The sequence below is a fragment of the Vombatus ursinus genome, unplaced genomic scaffold (genome assembly GCF_900497805.2).
Source record: "Vombatus ursinus unplaced genomic scaffold, bare-nosed wombat genome assembly UNPS02014798.1, whole genome shotgun sequence".
Taxonomy (NCBI): Eukaryota; Metazoa; Chordata; class Mammalia; order Diprotodontia; family Vombatidae; genus Vombatus; species Vombatus ursinus.
This window is the reverse complement of record NW_020954576.1, coordinates 77,367,702-77,383,651: the sequence shown is the minus strand read 5'-3', so window position 1 is coordinate 77,383,651 and position 15,950 is coordinate 77,367,702. Positions and strand designations below refer to the sequence as shown.

The following is a 15,950-nucleotide window of genomic DNA, read 5'->3' as shown; positions in this document are numbered from 1 at the left end:
GAAACTGAAAATCTGCATTATATACAGCTTTCTTTTCTTTCCAAATATAAAATAAATTCACTGTGTAATTTTTAAAACTGTCCTTCCTGCTTGTGATTCTTTATGGCTGTTTCTTCTCTTCTGCGCATTAAAAAAAAGCTTCAATGACTCTGCCTTTTTTTATTTTTCCTTCTTTTTTTGTTTACTTTTCCCCATACCTGTTCTTCATTCCACCTTACCTCCATATTGGAAAAAAAAAAGAAAAACAAAGTTCTTGTCACAAGTACGCATAGTCAAGTAGCAACAACAACAAACCCACAATAGCTGTGTAGAAGAAATATGACTTATTCTGTGTCTTGAGTCCATCAATTATGTACCTATGCAATAGATATTTAATTTGGTATTGCACTATTTTTATTGCTGAGGTACTCTGGGCAGACTGGCTGAAGCTCTGAGAATTTCATTGTGGTATCACACAATGTGGGAAAGAAGGATGGTAGGTGGGAAAGTGGGAAAGTAGATGGCAAGTAAGGTTTCAAGTTCAATTCAGTAGACATTAAGTGCCTCGTATGTGCCAGGCACGGTAATAGTGCTGTTGCTACAAAAAGAGGCAAAAGACAGTCCTTGCCTTCCAGGAACTTACAGTCTAATGGAGGAAAGGACATGAAAGCATAAGTATGTTTCTGACCTCCTGAGAGAATTGTTAGGAGCTCCTGAGTCTGTTTCCCTTGGTGGTCTTGTGTGCTATTATGTTGGATCCTACACGATTGGAGAGCCAGAGAACAGAATATATCCCTAATGGAAGCTGGATGGTGATGTATATGACCTGAAGATTTCAGCCTCAGAGCTATGTAGGTGGCTTTTGAACTGAGTTCAGTTTTTCATAACTAGGAAAGATCTCTGTGGTTGTCACCATCATGATAGACTATAATAACTTGACTTCTTTTGGGAAGAAATCCCTATTACAAAGCATGTTGACATTTTAGTTGGTTTCGAATGCTTCTCTGTGTTATTGCACACACAAGAAGAGAGAGCCATATATTGCTATGAATAGCAATATTTACACAAGGGGAAGGCAAAACCTTATCTCACAAATTAATTTAATCAGTGTAATTTTATAGTAATATTATATAATGCTTACCCCCTGTCCACATACAAGAGAGAAAGACCTTGAGGCTGTGTAGTAGTATCCAGTTTATAGGGGAGTGGATGTGTGAGAATGTGTGTATGTCAGCAATGTCAGTGGGAGAGGACCTCCGCTAAGGAGGCCTGGATTGATCATGCCGACATAAAGATTCTCTCTCAACAGCTCTGAGATAGAGCACAGAGTCCTAGTGCTTTACTTTCCTCTAGTTTGTAGATCTGGCATAAAAGAGAAGCAGAGGGTTGAAGTCATGTGGATATTACAGGGGTATGGAAGAGAGAGATTTGTGGTTGACTGGGTTGAGAAGGGTGTTATGTCTAATCTCTGCACACCAGGGTTGATTCCGTGCAGGAACATGAATTTTCCTTTTCCTTTTGTTTCTCTCTCCAGCAAAGGAGAGGAGGGTGGGTTGTGAATCCTGGATGAAGGAAATGCCCTAAGTTCTCTTGGTACTACATAAGTATGTTCAATGCCCTATCAATCTGGGGGTGAAGGGCAAAAGCTTTGGTCTCCCAAACCTTGGGAACAACTCTTTGAGCAGGACTCATTTGGCTTATCATCCATTATTTTGAAAATCTCTGTCTGGAATAGTTAGGAGATTGATAGATCAGCACCTCAGATTGAATGTGTTTGTGTGTGTGTGTATTCATACATATGCATATATACATAGATATAGATGCATATATGTGCATATATATTTGTGTACATATTCCTTTAACTTTTTCTTTCCTTCCCATTGTGTTGTAAATGTCTTGAGAGCAGGATTTGGTCTCCATCTTTGTGTTCCCAGGACCATATGAGAGGGACGTAATTACTATTTCTTGGTTTGAATTCCTTTCTTCTTTTTTGCACTGGAGTCTATACTAGGGAGTCACATGAGAGGAGCCTCCTATTGGCAGGATGCAAATGTTGCAATTATACAACTAAATAAAATGTGTTTCTCTAGCAGTGATACGTTATTAATTTTGAAAAAAAAATCTGTGAATATTAGCTTGTGACGTGATTTTAAATCATCACTGTGGACTAATATGCAAAGTTAGATTAGCTGATTAAATAAAAATTCCTCAACTCTTCAAGTTTTGTAGGTCAGGGAACACTAGCAAAAAATGCTTTAATTTAATTGTCTATTTCTCTTTGAGCCAGGCTGCTTATTTAGTAATGAATCTAGATTTATTTTTTTTGGAAGTATACTTTTTTCAGATGAAAGACTTTTGAGTATTTGTACAGTGACGATTTGCTTTCTTTTGGAGGCTTCTGGCCAAGGCAGTTCCTGTACTCGAGGCTGTCATCTTGAAGAAAAGCATTTTGGAATCATGTAAAAGCAAATCTTTCCACTCCACTCTGCCTTCCCCATGTTTTCAAAGTCCCTTGTTGTTAGCTCTTGTGTCCCTTGTGGGACTTTACCATCTCTGTTCTCCAAGTCTGTGACAACTCAGTAAAGCTTTCTGAAGTTGCTTTCATTTTTTCCTATGAGCTGGCTTTCCCTATGATTGACAAAGGCTCTTTCTTGGGTCCTGGGGTGAGTTGGCAGAAGCAATTGGTATAGCTTTGGTGTTCTAGATGTAGCATTGAGTGCCCGAGAATATGCCTTGATGAAAGGCAACGTATTGGAAGCGAACTTTTGAAGACAGCTTGAAAAATGTACAAATCTTTGGCAATTTCTAAGCTGCAACAGTGGACTCTCCATTTGTTCTTTAGTTTCTCTACACTCCCTATTGCCTCCAGGACAAAATGCAAACTCTAACTTGGCATTTAAAGCCCTTTACAATCTGACTCCCTTTAGCCTTCATTTGCAGGCTTGCTGAACACTATTCCCATTATACACTGTGAGTCCCAGCCAAAATGGTCTGTTTGCTCTTTTCCAAACTTGGCATTCCATCTCCTGCCTTTGTCTTTGCAGAACTGTCCTGGTTCTTGGAATTCACTCCCTCCTCACCTCTGTCTTTTGTAATCCCTAGCTTCCTTCAAGGCTTAGCCATGTTAGGGGAAGCCTTTCCTGATCCATCAAGGTGTTCGTGCTTTCTCCCTCTTTAAATGATTGCCTATTTGGTTATTTGTTTAAATAATAACAATAATGATGATTGTGGTGATAGCTAACATTTATATAGTGCCTCCTATGTGCCAGATACTGTGCTAAGTGCTTTACAAGTATTATCTCATTTGATCCTCACAACAACCCTGAGTGGTAGATGCTGTTATTATTCTTGTTTTACAAATAAGGAAACTGAGGCAAATGCCAGGTCACCCAGCTAGTAAGTGTCTGGGGCTGGATTTGAACTCAGGTCTTCATGACTGCAGGCCTAGCACTTTATCCAGTCGTTTCAGTCATCTCTGACTCTTTGTGACTTCTTTTGGGGTTTTCTTGGAAGAGATACTGTGGTTTACCATTTCCTTTTCCAGCTCATTTTACAGATGAGGAAACTGAAGCAAACAGGTTAAGTGATCTGCCCAAGGTCACCCAGCAAGTGTCTGAGGCTGTATTTGAACTCAGATCTTTCTGACTCCAGTCCTATCATTTTATCCCCTGTGCAACCTAGCTGCCCCCATGTTGTATCTCTCAGAGTTAAGATGTTTAATAAATTCCTTTTGGATTGTGTTCTACATGAGAACTGTAGCAATTGTAGCAAAGGCCTCTTAATAAAAGGATTTGTTCTGTAAAATTTGGACTTAGTCAGAAGACCGACCCAGGGACCTAGAAGCCACATGTGGCCTCGAGGCCACAGGTTCCCCATCCCTGGGCAGGGGAATTCCATGCCCAATCATATCTTTGGTCTGAGCAGGATATGCAAGAATTGGTTAGTGGCACTTCTCGAATGCTAGGCGTTTGTGGAACACAATGATAACCCAGTGATCATCTAGCAGTAGAGACAATCGGACTTGGATATTGGACTTTTTCCAGATTTCATTTTCATTAGATTTTAATTAGAGATCATTACGTAGTATGTTTGCCAACTAGATTAGAATTAAGTACATCTTGAAGCCAAGTAAGGGAGACAAAAAAGCCACAGCCCTGAATGTTGAATAGTAATGTACAATTATATAGCACTTTATAATTTACACAATAATTTCCTCACAACAATATTAATCAGATAACCACCACTCTGGTTAGGGTCCACAGCATCTCTAACCTAGACTACTGTAACAACAGCCTGCTAATAATAGGACTTTTGGCTTCCATTCTCTTTCCTTAGTCTGATATATTCTCTCTACAACTGCCAAAATAACCCCCCTAAAACATGTGTGATTACGTCGCTTTCCTGCTCAAGGAACTTCATTGACTCCTCATTGAATAAAATAGAAACTGTTCAGCTTGGCAAGGAAAGCCCTTCATGCTTTGGCTCCAGCCTGCCTTTCCAGGTTTATTGTGTATTACTCTACCTCCACCATAGGCACGCAGAGTATATACTCTCTACACACTAACTCCATTCACAGATTCTACCTTCTAACAAAAGCAGCCTTTTGGCCGTTCCGTGTACTCAGTACTCCATCTCTTACCTTTGGGCCCTTGCCCAAATTGTCTCCTTTGACAGTAATGTACTCCTTCCTTAATCTTTTTGAATCTCTTCCCCCAAGGTTTAGATCATGCACCATCTGCTATGGCAGTTCTTTCCTGATGTTAGGGCTCATTTCCTGCTCCTCAGATACATTATATGCTTGTCTAAATCCTGTAGTCCCCGGTAGAATATAAGCTTCTTGAAGGCAGGGACCGTTTCCCATTTTGTGTGTGGTCCATGTTCTGGAGCAGTTATCCCAATTCCCATTCACATGGATCAGTGGAGTCCCTAGAGGGTAGCTACTACATCTCCTCTCAGGGTTCTTGGGGTCATTCTGAGGGGCTTTAGGGAGAATTCTTTTTTTCAGTATGATAGCTCCCAAAATGCCACATGTTTAGTGGCTATCATTTAGTCATCCAGACTTAGGTAGCTTTTAGAAAAGGGTATTCATAAGAACAATTGTATGAAACAACCTTCAAAAGTCTTTGACACACTCTCCTACAAGTACATAAAAAAGTTCAGGGGAGATGGGGCACAAACTTAGGGGGCATATGTGGCAAAGGGAGTATCTTGTGGTACCTGGAAGTCCCTTTTGCTGGAGTCCTCAAGATGTTCATCTAAGATATGGTATAATTTCCTGTTGAACTTTTTGTAGTGCTATGAATCTGTAACCAATCTGTCTCTATCTCCTGATGCAACCACTGCCCTCAGCTGTTCCAGGGATACTTCTAGGATGCTGATGGGAAGAACGGAAGTCCTCTAGATTTCCAAAGTTTGCAAGATTCTCTTCTGGCCAGGGAAAGGGAGAACAAGGCCAAGTCCAAATATGGGCCACTGCCCTCTGCCCCTGCTCCCAAAGTGATTCCTTCTCATAGGTGGCTTTTTCATCTATTATCAGAGCTTGCTCAAATCTAAATCTTGGAGTTGTGGCCAAATTGGCTGGATATTTTATAAATGACCCAGTGGACATGACCAAGTTTATTTAGCCAATCCAAACTCTTTTCCCTTGCTATCTCATTTCCAGTTCCTCTAGTGACTTATCTGAGACATCTGAATTGATAAGACCTTTTCTCACATCACCAGAATGGCTTTGATTCTGCTGAAACCTACACATTCCCACCTAGTTAAGGTTCTAATCTAGGGCATAGGATTTGAGGATTTACTTTAGTTGGGGTAATTTGATTGATTTACTCAGTCCACATCCACTCTTACATGCATTTTCACAGTTCAATTCCATGCACATTATAGGGGCTTTACAAAAAATGATTGTTGGGTCAGATAGGTAGTGGTTGTACAATTTTCTGGGTTCATATGGCTAGCTAGGAGTACAGGAATCCAGGTCTTTTGATCCCAAGCCAGTTATCTTTTCTCTTTACTAGCAAGAGAGGGGTGACCAGAAGGAGGGGGTCTGGAAGCACTTCCTATGAGGAATGGTTGAAAGGACTAGGATTTTGGCCTGGAGGTGCAATACTAGGGTGAGTCATCACACTTTTCTTCAAATTTGGAAGGATAATCACATAGAAAGAGTAAATTTGTTTTGACAGTTAATAAATATTTATTAAGCACCTACTATCCACTAGAAATTGTGTTAAGTACTGGGGATACAAAGAAAGGCAAAAGATAGTCCTATGTTTTTCCAAAGGATAGCCTACATCCGTTGGGATAAAATTACAGGGAACTCTATTTCTATATGTAACATGGCTTAATGTCCCCCCAAAGGCTCTGGGCTATAGCTACACTCAGCCTGAGCCCAATTCTTAGGGATTATGGCAATGGGGTCAATTTCCCTTCATTTTGCTTATTACCCTTGGTTTTATTAATCTAGGAAAGTTTAGGGTCTAGCTTGTTGCTAACATGTCCTAGATGTTTGGTAGGGTCTCCAAATTCCAAACATCTATTCAGTTATCAATATGGTTAGTTAATTATTAGGGGAAAGCCATTATTTTACCCCACATTTTACCCTGCAAATACTAAAGACTGTTAGCTCCCTCTGAAAAAGAAAATAAAGAAGGGGAAGGAATGTGTCAGGGACTGTGCTAAATAAGCGCTTTTTATAAATATTATCTCATTTGAGTCTTATAGCAACCCTGTGGGGTAGGCACTATTATTACCATCCCAATTTTACATATGGGAAAACTGAGCAAATAGTGATTAAGTGATTTGCCCAGGGTCACACAGCTAATACTGTCTGAGACTGGATTTGAATTCAGGTCTTCCTGACTCAAGGCCCAGTGCTCTATCCAGCGCACCGCCTAGCTACCTCAAGGAGCCTAGCATTGCTATTGGGGCAACCTTCTGTCATTCCAGTATGTCCTTTCCCCCACACAGAGTCCTGCACACTATCCCCCAGCTTGTAATGTCTTTAAGATTCCTCCCAAGCTTTGGATCTGACTGAGCAAGCAGGCCTCTTCTCATCAGACCTCCAATGTCTAAAGAACTTGGTTTTTCAGGTAGGATACCGCAAAGGGACCATGCAGATTGTCTCTTTCTTTCTCCAAGGAGCATACCTTGAATTTCTGTCTAGAAGGTCCAGTGTCTGAATTTTCACTCAGGAACTCTTGAATTTGGAGTTGTCCAGGACACAACTCTCAAAGCTGCTGCCACCCAGGAAATCTCCCTTCTCTTCTAGGAGGCTAGAATCCCTTCTCCCCTGCTCAGGAGATTGTGGTGCAAGAACATTGTACTTCAATTCCCTTGTCAGACATATATCTCCCACTGCTGTGGGCTTTTGCTGTCAGTTGCCACTGCTGCTACTTGTGGGGAAAGAGGAGAGAGAAGTCTCTGCCCTGCCCTGCCTCTTGCCTCCCAACATTTGCTGTGCTCTGGAAAAAAGAGCAAGAGAAAAGGCAAAGTGTGGCAATTAACTCTTTTTTATAGGCTAAGAGTAGAGGTGACCAATGTCAAACAGCCAACCATCTGGAGTTCTCTCTGGCCTGTCAATTGCTTCCAAACGATGTCTCCCATTCTCTATTTTCATCACTTTAATTGGTGAACTCTTCAGTTTCATCAAGGACTCCTTGACTGAGCTAGGATAGAGTGGCTGTGGGTAGAGGGCTGAGCCTGGAATCAGGAAGACTCATCTTCCTGAATTCATCCAGCCTTAGACTCTTCCTAGCTGTGTGACCCTGGGCAAGTCACTTAATCCTGTTTGCCTCAGTTTCCTCATCTGTAAAATGAGCTGGAGAAGGAGATTGGCAAGCTACTCCAGTATCTTTGACAAGAAAACCCCAAATGGTCACAACTGAAAAAATGACTCTAGCTCTAGACAGAGCTATCTAACATTTGTGAACCATCTGCCTTGTGAGAGGACACTCCAGTAAGTGCAAAGTGCTGAGAGTAGATCACCATTTGTCAGGCAAGAGAATTCCTATCTTGGGTAGGAGGTTGATCCCTTCAACCTCTAAGATTCTCTGGTTCTGTGATTAATGAATAATTTTCTGTTTAAGAAACATTGTTTGAATATGAACCTTCAGTTCTGGAAGGGGTGAGGAGTAGATCCATTAATCAGGGAGAGAATAAACCTCTATCAGTTCGTGGGTCTGGTAGCCAGAGGTGACTATAATTTTTGAGCTCAGCTCAGAATTACTCTTTTTTTTCTTCCTTTGAGTAAATTGTTGAACTGTGAATGATCTTGTTTTATAGGAAAAGACAGAGAGGTTAAGATAGCAATGTCATTTTATTGGAAGGAAGAGAGATAAAATGACCTTTTTATCCCTATCTTAACATCTCACCAATTCTTTCCTCTGTATGTAATCAAGATCAGTCATAGGTTGGTTGGCTGAAGAAGCAGGGTTGTTAGTTTTTATGTTCTCCTGTATTGAAAATGATCTTTGAAGTTATTATTTTGAGTGGTGGAGGAGATTTTAATTTCGGTTCCCCAGTTTCTTACTGAATCTGCTAAATGGTGCCAGGTTCAAATAAAATAATAAAAAATCCATTCCATATGTGCAAAGTCCTCTGTTAGGCACAAGATCGAAAGTATGATAAATGTTTCTTGGATTGAATTGGATCAAATAAATACCTTGCTTGAAGAAAATCTAAACTTATAAAGCTAATTAAGGGATGCTTCTTTGTTTTTCTTTGCTTTAAAAAGAAAGTTCATTGTCACAGTTTCCTTTGAAATAGTGAGTTCATCTAGTGCATTAGAAATCTGATTTGATTTACACACACCTTTTCAGGAATATTATATCAGTTGCATAAAATTGGGCTCTACCTTTCGTTGGTAGCTACCTTTCAAAATCATTGTCATATCCACAGAAAAGAAAATTTTATGTTTAATGTTGCCTTTGGCTCTCATCAATTCTTTTGGTATTACAAAAGCAACTGGTTGTAATGGAAAGAACACTGGATTTGAAGGCAGAAGATGGTGGCTGAAGACATGGATCTGCTGCCTTGGACAAGACTCCTAACTGCTCTGACACCTAGTGTTTTTTCCCTATAAAATAGAAATAATGATGATGATGATGATGGTGGTGATGATGGTATATTCATACCTCATAGAGTTATGAGGAAAATGTTTTATGAACCTTAAAATGTAGTATACATGTGAGTTATTATTACTGTTAGTTATAATAACAACACTAACATTTATATGGCACTTTAATGTTTGTAAAGTGCTTTAGAAGTATTATCTCATTTGATTCTCATAAGAATCCTTGGAAGTAGATACTATTATTAATCCTTATTTTATACATTACAAACTGAGGCAGACATAAGGTAAGTAACTTGCCCAGGGTCACAGAGCTAGTAAGTGTCTGAGGCCAAATTTGGACTCAAGTTCTTGTCTCCAGGCGCAGTACTCTAGCCACTGTATTACCTAACTGCACATTATCCTCATGGAGTGTCATGATGGTATCACTAAACTATCAGATCCCGTAGGCAGTGCCAAATATTCATTCAGTCATTGTAAGTACTCCTACTCATACAGATTACAAGCCTTCTTCTATTGATGACTGGCCTTTGAGAGTTGCTAAAGCTTCCCCCAAAATTCACTCCTCTCCAGTCGACCTGATGACAAACCTTTCTTCAGGTCACATGCAGTCTATCACTGCCCTTGTACTGAAAAGCTTTTCAGGGTGCCAGGCCTGGCGTCAGGAAGACGAGTCTTCCTGAGTTCAAATCTGGCCTCAGACACTTACTAGCTATGTGACCCTGGGCAAGTCACTTTACCCTGTTTGCCTCAGTTTCTTCATCTGTAAAATGAGCTAGAGAAGGAAATGGCAAAACCACTACAGTATCCTTGCCAAGAAAACCCCAGATAGGGCCACAAAAAGTTGGACGTGATTGAAATGACTGAACAACAGGACCAGTCAGAACTTGTGCTTTGCTGATGTAGCTTTTGGGAGCTCAAGAGTTCCTTCTGGTCCATGATGAAGCAATGGATTTGAGTGGAGGAATTATAATTATGATGAAAGGAAGTGTGATGTTGTGGCTAGAGAGGGCTGGCTTCAGAGTCAAGAAGACCTGAGTTCAAGATCTGCCTCTGACATATTCTGGCCATGTGACCTTGGGCAAATCATTCAACCTCTCAGTGTCCTGGGGCACCTCTCAAAGAGCTGATCTGATAGAAACACTTTCTTTACCAGCAGTTCTCCTTGCCAGTAAAACCCCAGATTTGGTTCCAGATCCAAATGAAAAACAACCACTACTGTCACCACCAGCTCTCAGTTCTATAACACTTTATGGTTTACAAGACACATTCCCCTAACAACCCTGTGAACGATCTAGATCACATATTATCTCCATTCTATAGATAGCTAGAATTTATAAAACACTTTAAGGTTTTCAAAGCAATTCACATGTGTTATCTTATCTAAGCCTTGCTACAATCCTGTGAAGTAGGTACTGTTATTATCTCCATTTTACAGTTGAAGAAATTGAGGCTTAGGTTAAGTAACTTTACCAAGGCTATCTAGATAGTCAGTGTCTGAGACAGGATTTGAACTCAAGTTCTTACTGACTCCAAGTTTAATACTTTGCACACTGTGGCCACCTTGCTGTTTGATGAAAAATGGGAGGTTCAGAGGAGATATTACTGTAGCAGGGTCATAGGACCATAAGATCACAGGATCAGAGCCAGGAGGGTCCTTAGATGTAATATATACCGCCCTCTTTTTTTATAGAGGAGGAAAGTCCTCAGAAAGCAGAAAAGACAATTATAGTTATATAACTTATGACTGGGAGATCCAAGTTTGAACCTAGCTGTCCTGCTTCCAGGATCTGTTTTCTTTCCTTTATTCCAAAAACACCAAAGACATTGAAGAACAATTCCAGAACAAAGAGGAAGGTGTGGGAGCTTCTGGGAAACATCAGTGGCAGATAAACCAGCCCCAAGCTGCATTGGGTTCTACTGATGCAATTGTGGTTCTAAACTTTAGGACAGTTTTCAGGTGTGTAGTGTGGAATAGTGTGGCTTCCTTCTTGGTCATCTGAGCACAATAGCTTTTCATTGTCATTGTCATAGCATTACCTTTCAGCACTATCTTCCAATACTGCAGGACAACAAATTAGATGTTTATTTATGAGGCTTATATTTTATCTGGCTGTTTCATGGTGATATGCTAAGTGCTATCTTCTCCAGTTGGTTTTCCTCTTCTATCTGCTTTATTTTCTATATGTACTTGAGTATATATAGAGTAGAGATTCCTTGAGAGTAGGGATTGCTTCATTCTTTGTATGTGTGTATATACCTATGAATATGCCTGAATATTGTTGCTTAGTTGTTTTCAGTCATATCTGACTCTTTGTGACTCCATGTGGTGTTTTCTTGGCAAAGATACTGGAATGGTTTGCCTTTTCTTCTCCAGCTCATTGTACAGATGAGGAAACTGAGGCAAACAGAGTTAAGTCCAGGATCACATAGCCAGTAAGTGTCTGAGGCTAGATTTGAACTCAGGAAGATGAGTCTTTCTGATTTTAAGCCTGGCACTCTATCCACTGTATCACCTATCTGCCCTATGCCTTTCATATAGTAGGCACTTAATAAATATTTGTTGATTGATTAAGGCACTAAAAATATTTGTCTACCTTCAGAAAAACTTCTATTATTGCAGCATGATATAGTGGAAAAAATCATGTTTTTAGAGTCTCCCAACTCTAAAAAGTTTGGGAGACTTGAATTCCAGTACCATCTGCCATGTACTTGCTATGAATAAAAAGCTAGTAACAATAACTAGCATTTGTATAGCACTTTAAAGGTTGCAAAGTACTTTCCATCTCTTAACTCATTTGTATGTGATGTTCAAGTCACTTTATCTATTTGGGATCCAGCTTCTTAATTTTTAAAATGACTTGATCTTGTTGAGTTCTAAGACCTGGTCCAGCTTTTAGATCCTGTGATACTGTGAATTTCATGAAGCTGAAAAACTCCCCCTTTTCAGTAATGCCTCCTTAAAAGTTAGTAAGGAAGTCTTATTGACTTCCTTTGGCCCCCATCAGCAGGTAATAACTAGTCTAAGAGTTCAGGGACAAAGATGGAGTTGAGACTGCTCTTAATTCCGTGCCTGCATAATTGCACAATTGGCGAAGGCTGCGTCCTGGGGTCATTAACAGAGGTTAAGTGTTCCCTTCCCTTCTCTGTTTTGAAGTTATAGATACACAGATTGTGGGAATTACATGAGTACCTATGACTCTTTTCTACTCCAGTGTGAACTATGCTTAAATTTTGATGCGTTGTGTGTCTCTTCCTACCCCCTCTCTTGTCTTAACAGAAACAAGCTTGGCAGGACCACAAGCGAGAATGTAAGTGCCTTAAGAGCTCAGAGCCCAAGCTTCCTCCTGACTCTGTCAGACTTCTTGGCAAAGTTGTTTTCAAACTAGTAAGTAAAACTCAGGAAATTTGCCCAGGAGCACTTTTCACAGTTGCTTTATTTCATTTTATATATATATATATATATAGAGAGAGAGAGAGAGAGAGAGAGAGAGAGATAGATAGATAGATAGATATGTATCTATATATATATATTTAAATTCACATTTAAAACTGAAGATTAAGCCTAGGTTTGGGAGGGAAGTGGGTTTTAAGAACCAGTCTGCTGTGGCTTTGGGTTCTGTAGAAGTGACTACATTGAGAGACATAATGGAATCCAGGTTCTTTGTCCCCTCTAGGAGTGGGGGAGAAGATCACGACTTTGCTCTTGAGTAAGTTGGGCTATAGGGTATCAGAGCAGTGCCTGCTACTTTGGTCTTAGAGATTTCTGATGTGATCCTGTCTCCAGCGCAGTAATCTAATAGCACATATAAAAGTACCCTATCCTCAGCCCATCTACCACCTCCATCACCTTTTAATAGTGATGATAAAAGCTAACATTTATAGAGTGCTTTAAGATTTGCAAAGAGCTTTACATGTATTATTTCACTCGCTCCTCACAACAACCATGAGAGGAAGGTGTTATTAGTACCCCTGTTTTACAGATAGGAAAACTGAGGCTGAGGGAAGTTGCCCAAGGATATGCAGCTAGTAAGTGTCTGAGACAGGATCCATGTCTTCCTGTCTCCTAGTTTAGCAAAATATTCAGCATGATACCTTGCTGCCTCATGTTACCTTGTAACCAATAGGGTAGGTCTTTGCTATGAAGACATGATCATGTCTTGGCATAGTAAATAAAGGATTGATTTTGGAATTAAGAAGACTAGGTTCAAGTTTTGTCCCTGGTTGTCATGTCCTTTAACCTCTCAGAGTCCATGACAATTCTGTAGACTCCATGCTAAAGAAAAGCTTCTTTACACTGATTAAACCATAGGTCTGGACCTTAAAAATGAAAAGGAAAAAAAAAAGAATTAATGAGTTATAAATCTCTTTTATAAGATATTATAAACAAAAGAACAAGGAAACCAAAACCATTTCAGTTCTACTTGATATGGAGTATCTAGTTGATTCTTTCAGGTAAGACTGTCATAATAGGACAAGTTTTGGTTGAATGGTACCATATTTGTATTTTTCTTCTCCTTAGCATTGGTTGAAATTACATTTTTTTAGCTTGCCGCCATGTAGTTTCCACATGATGGCTTCCATGAAATCCTACTCAATTTAAGCCCTGATTTAAAGAAGATTCCCTTGGATGTCTTGAATGCACCTAGAAGACTAAACAGCTTCCCTTACATCCTTGACAGCCTAGAAATGTCCCTTTCTTTGCTATTTGGCCAATTTTTAATCAAGTTAGAGTTTCATGGACTTAAAGCTGTAGCATTATTATACCTTTATGCATTGAAAAAAAATGAAAGTAATGCATAGCTATAGATGATTCTTATAAAAAGCCAGTAGCAGTTGAGGTATAATTTAGCCTGTAAAGTTGTTACTAATTAAATAGCTGAACCCAATAATTTAAAGAAGGCAGTTAAGTGGAAGGAATAGAATCCTGGGAAGCATCTGCTTGCCAGACTTCATTAGCAAATAGTCGCCCCCAAATGATGCTTAAGTATCTGAGCTTTTAAATTGCTGATGATGTTTTTTCTTTTTTCCTCCATAGCTGAGAGAATCATCTTGTGCTTCTGAAAAACTCTACTCCTTTTTTGATATGGAGTCAAGTAAGTGATTGTCAGCTTAAACTCTCTTAATAAATATCGGCCACTATTTGTCAAGCTCTATAGCTTTTTAAATTTTTGTCTCTTCATTTCTGCAAGTGAAATTTTGTGGGGTTTCTTGGGTTCCTATGTGCAACAATGAACCCGAGTGTTGGATTAATTCTTGGTGGAGATGAGAGTGGGCCCTCATCCCTTTACTGATGAGGCATCTGTAAAGCAAGGGGGGGTGGAGGACGGAGTTTTGGTTCTGGTTCTGGTAATGTAAGAAGTCACAATAAGGGGGTAACCCTTAGAGATCATGGGATCAGTAGCTAAAAAGGAAACTGAGAGATCATCTGATCCAATTCTCATCATTTCACAAATGAGGAACCTAGGAAGATTAAATAATGTGCTCAGGACCAGGGATGGGATTTGGACTCTGGACCTCTTTCCCCAAATTCTTTAATACCCGGGACCTCTTTAATTATAATAGCTTACGTTTAGAGCTTCTTAGGCCTTTCTTTATATCCAAGGTTACCTTACATTTACACTTCATGAATCTTATATCTACCTATTCATTTATATGTTCTTCTCCCTTAGAATATAAACTCCTTGAAGGCAGCTTTTTACCTTTCTTTGTATTCCCAGCACTTAACACAGTGTCTGGCATACACGTAGAAAGTACTTTGTAAATACATATTGATTAATTGATTGAAATAATACTTTAAGATTCACAATCATTGTCCTCACAACAACCCTTCCAGGCCAGTAGTAGAAATATTGTCAAACCCATTTTGTAGATGAAGAAACTGAGACTTAGGAGATGTTAGGTGACTTGTTCAAGTTCACACAAGCAGTAAGTATTGGAATAAGGATGTAAAATTATAAATAATTAATTTTAGATTATGATTTAAATAATTTAAATACATAATAAATTATAATTATAACAGTGTATAATAGAATAATTATTATAGAAATTATAATCATAAAATTTTAGAATTGGAAGGAACCTTAGGGGTCGTATAGTCTAACCTGTATGTGAGCAAGGAAACCCTTTATGACATCTCTCCCAGTTAGCCACACTGTATGGAAAACCTCCCTCTAGTGTTGAGGCCCCTGTAAAGTAATGAATAATAGTTAAGTCTCATAATGCAAGCCTTATGCTAGGTGCTAAGGATACTTGGGTGAAGGATACCTGCCCTCATGGAGATTACATTCTATTAAAGAAGACAACATGTGTATAAATAAGTATACACAAAGAATGGGAATAGAATGGGATTGAATCTATGGTTTCATTGGTATGGGTAACCCCCAACGAGGAAATAAAGCTTTATTAATGAAGATCTGTACTTCTTCTGAACTCTTATTCTTAGAGAATTGCCTAAGAAGTACTAAGTACTAAGTACTAAGAAATTAAGTGACATGCCCTGGGTCGCACAGGTCTTCCTGACCCCAAAGTTGGCTCTCCATCCATTATACCATACTGCCTGTCATAATTACAAAATAGCACCTGTGAAGATCTGGAAAGTTTTTGTATAGAAGGTGGGGTGTAAGCAGAGTCCTGAAGGAAATGAGAGCAAGACTCTGGACTTACTCTACCAGAGTAAAGGCAACCCCTGACGGGTCAGAGTGATTCTTCTTAGATGCTACTGGCTCCAGTCCCCATTCCAGTGAATTTCCCCCTACTGTTAGCCATTAGAGGCCCAATTTCATTTAATCAATTAGCATAAATTAGCTTTATATTTACTGTGAAGATATAACAAGAACAGAACTATAAGCACCTGGAGCACACTCTCCCCTATGACAATTGGTCCTTGGGGAAAGTTGAAATG

General features: G+C 39.5%; 1 protein-coding gene across 1 annotated transcript in view; it reads left to right on the top strand.

The window, feature by feature from the left end:
* Window positions 1-15,950, top strand: part of LOC114049838 (histone-lysine N-methyltransferase SMYD3-like) — a 1,050,735-nt gene that overhangs the window by 190,926 nt on the left and 843,859 nt on the right. Inside the window, exons 3-4 of the mRNA XM_027871264.1 lie at window positions 12,327-12,434; window positions 14,085-14,142. Of these exons, the coding sequence (XP_027727065.1) occupies window positions 12,327-12,434; window positions 14,085-14,142 (166 nt within the window). The remainder of the gene's footprint in view (window positions 1-12,326; window positions 12,435-14,084; window positions 14,143-15,950) is intronic.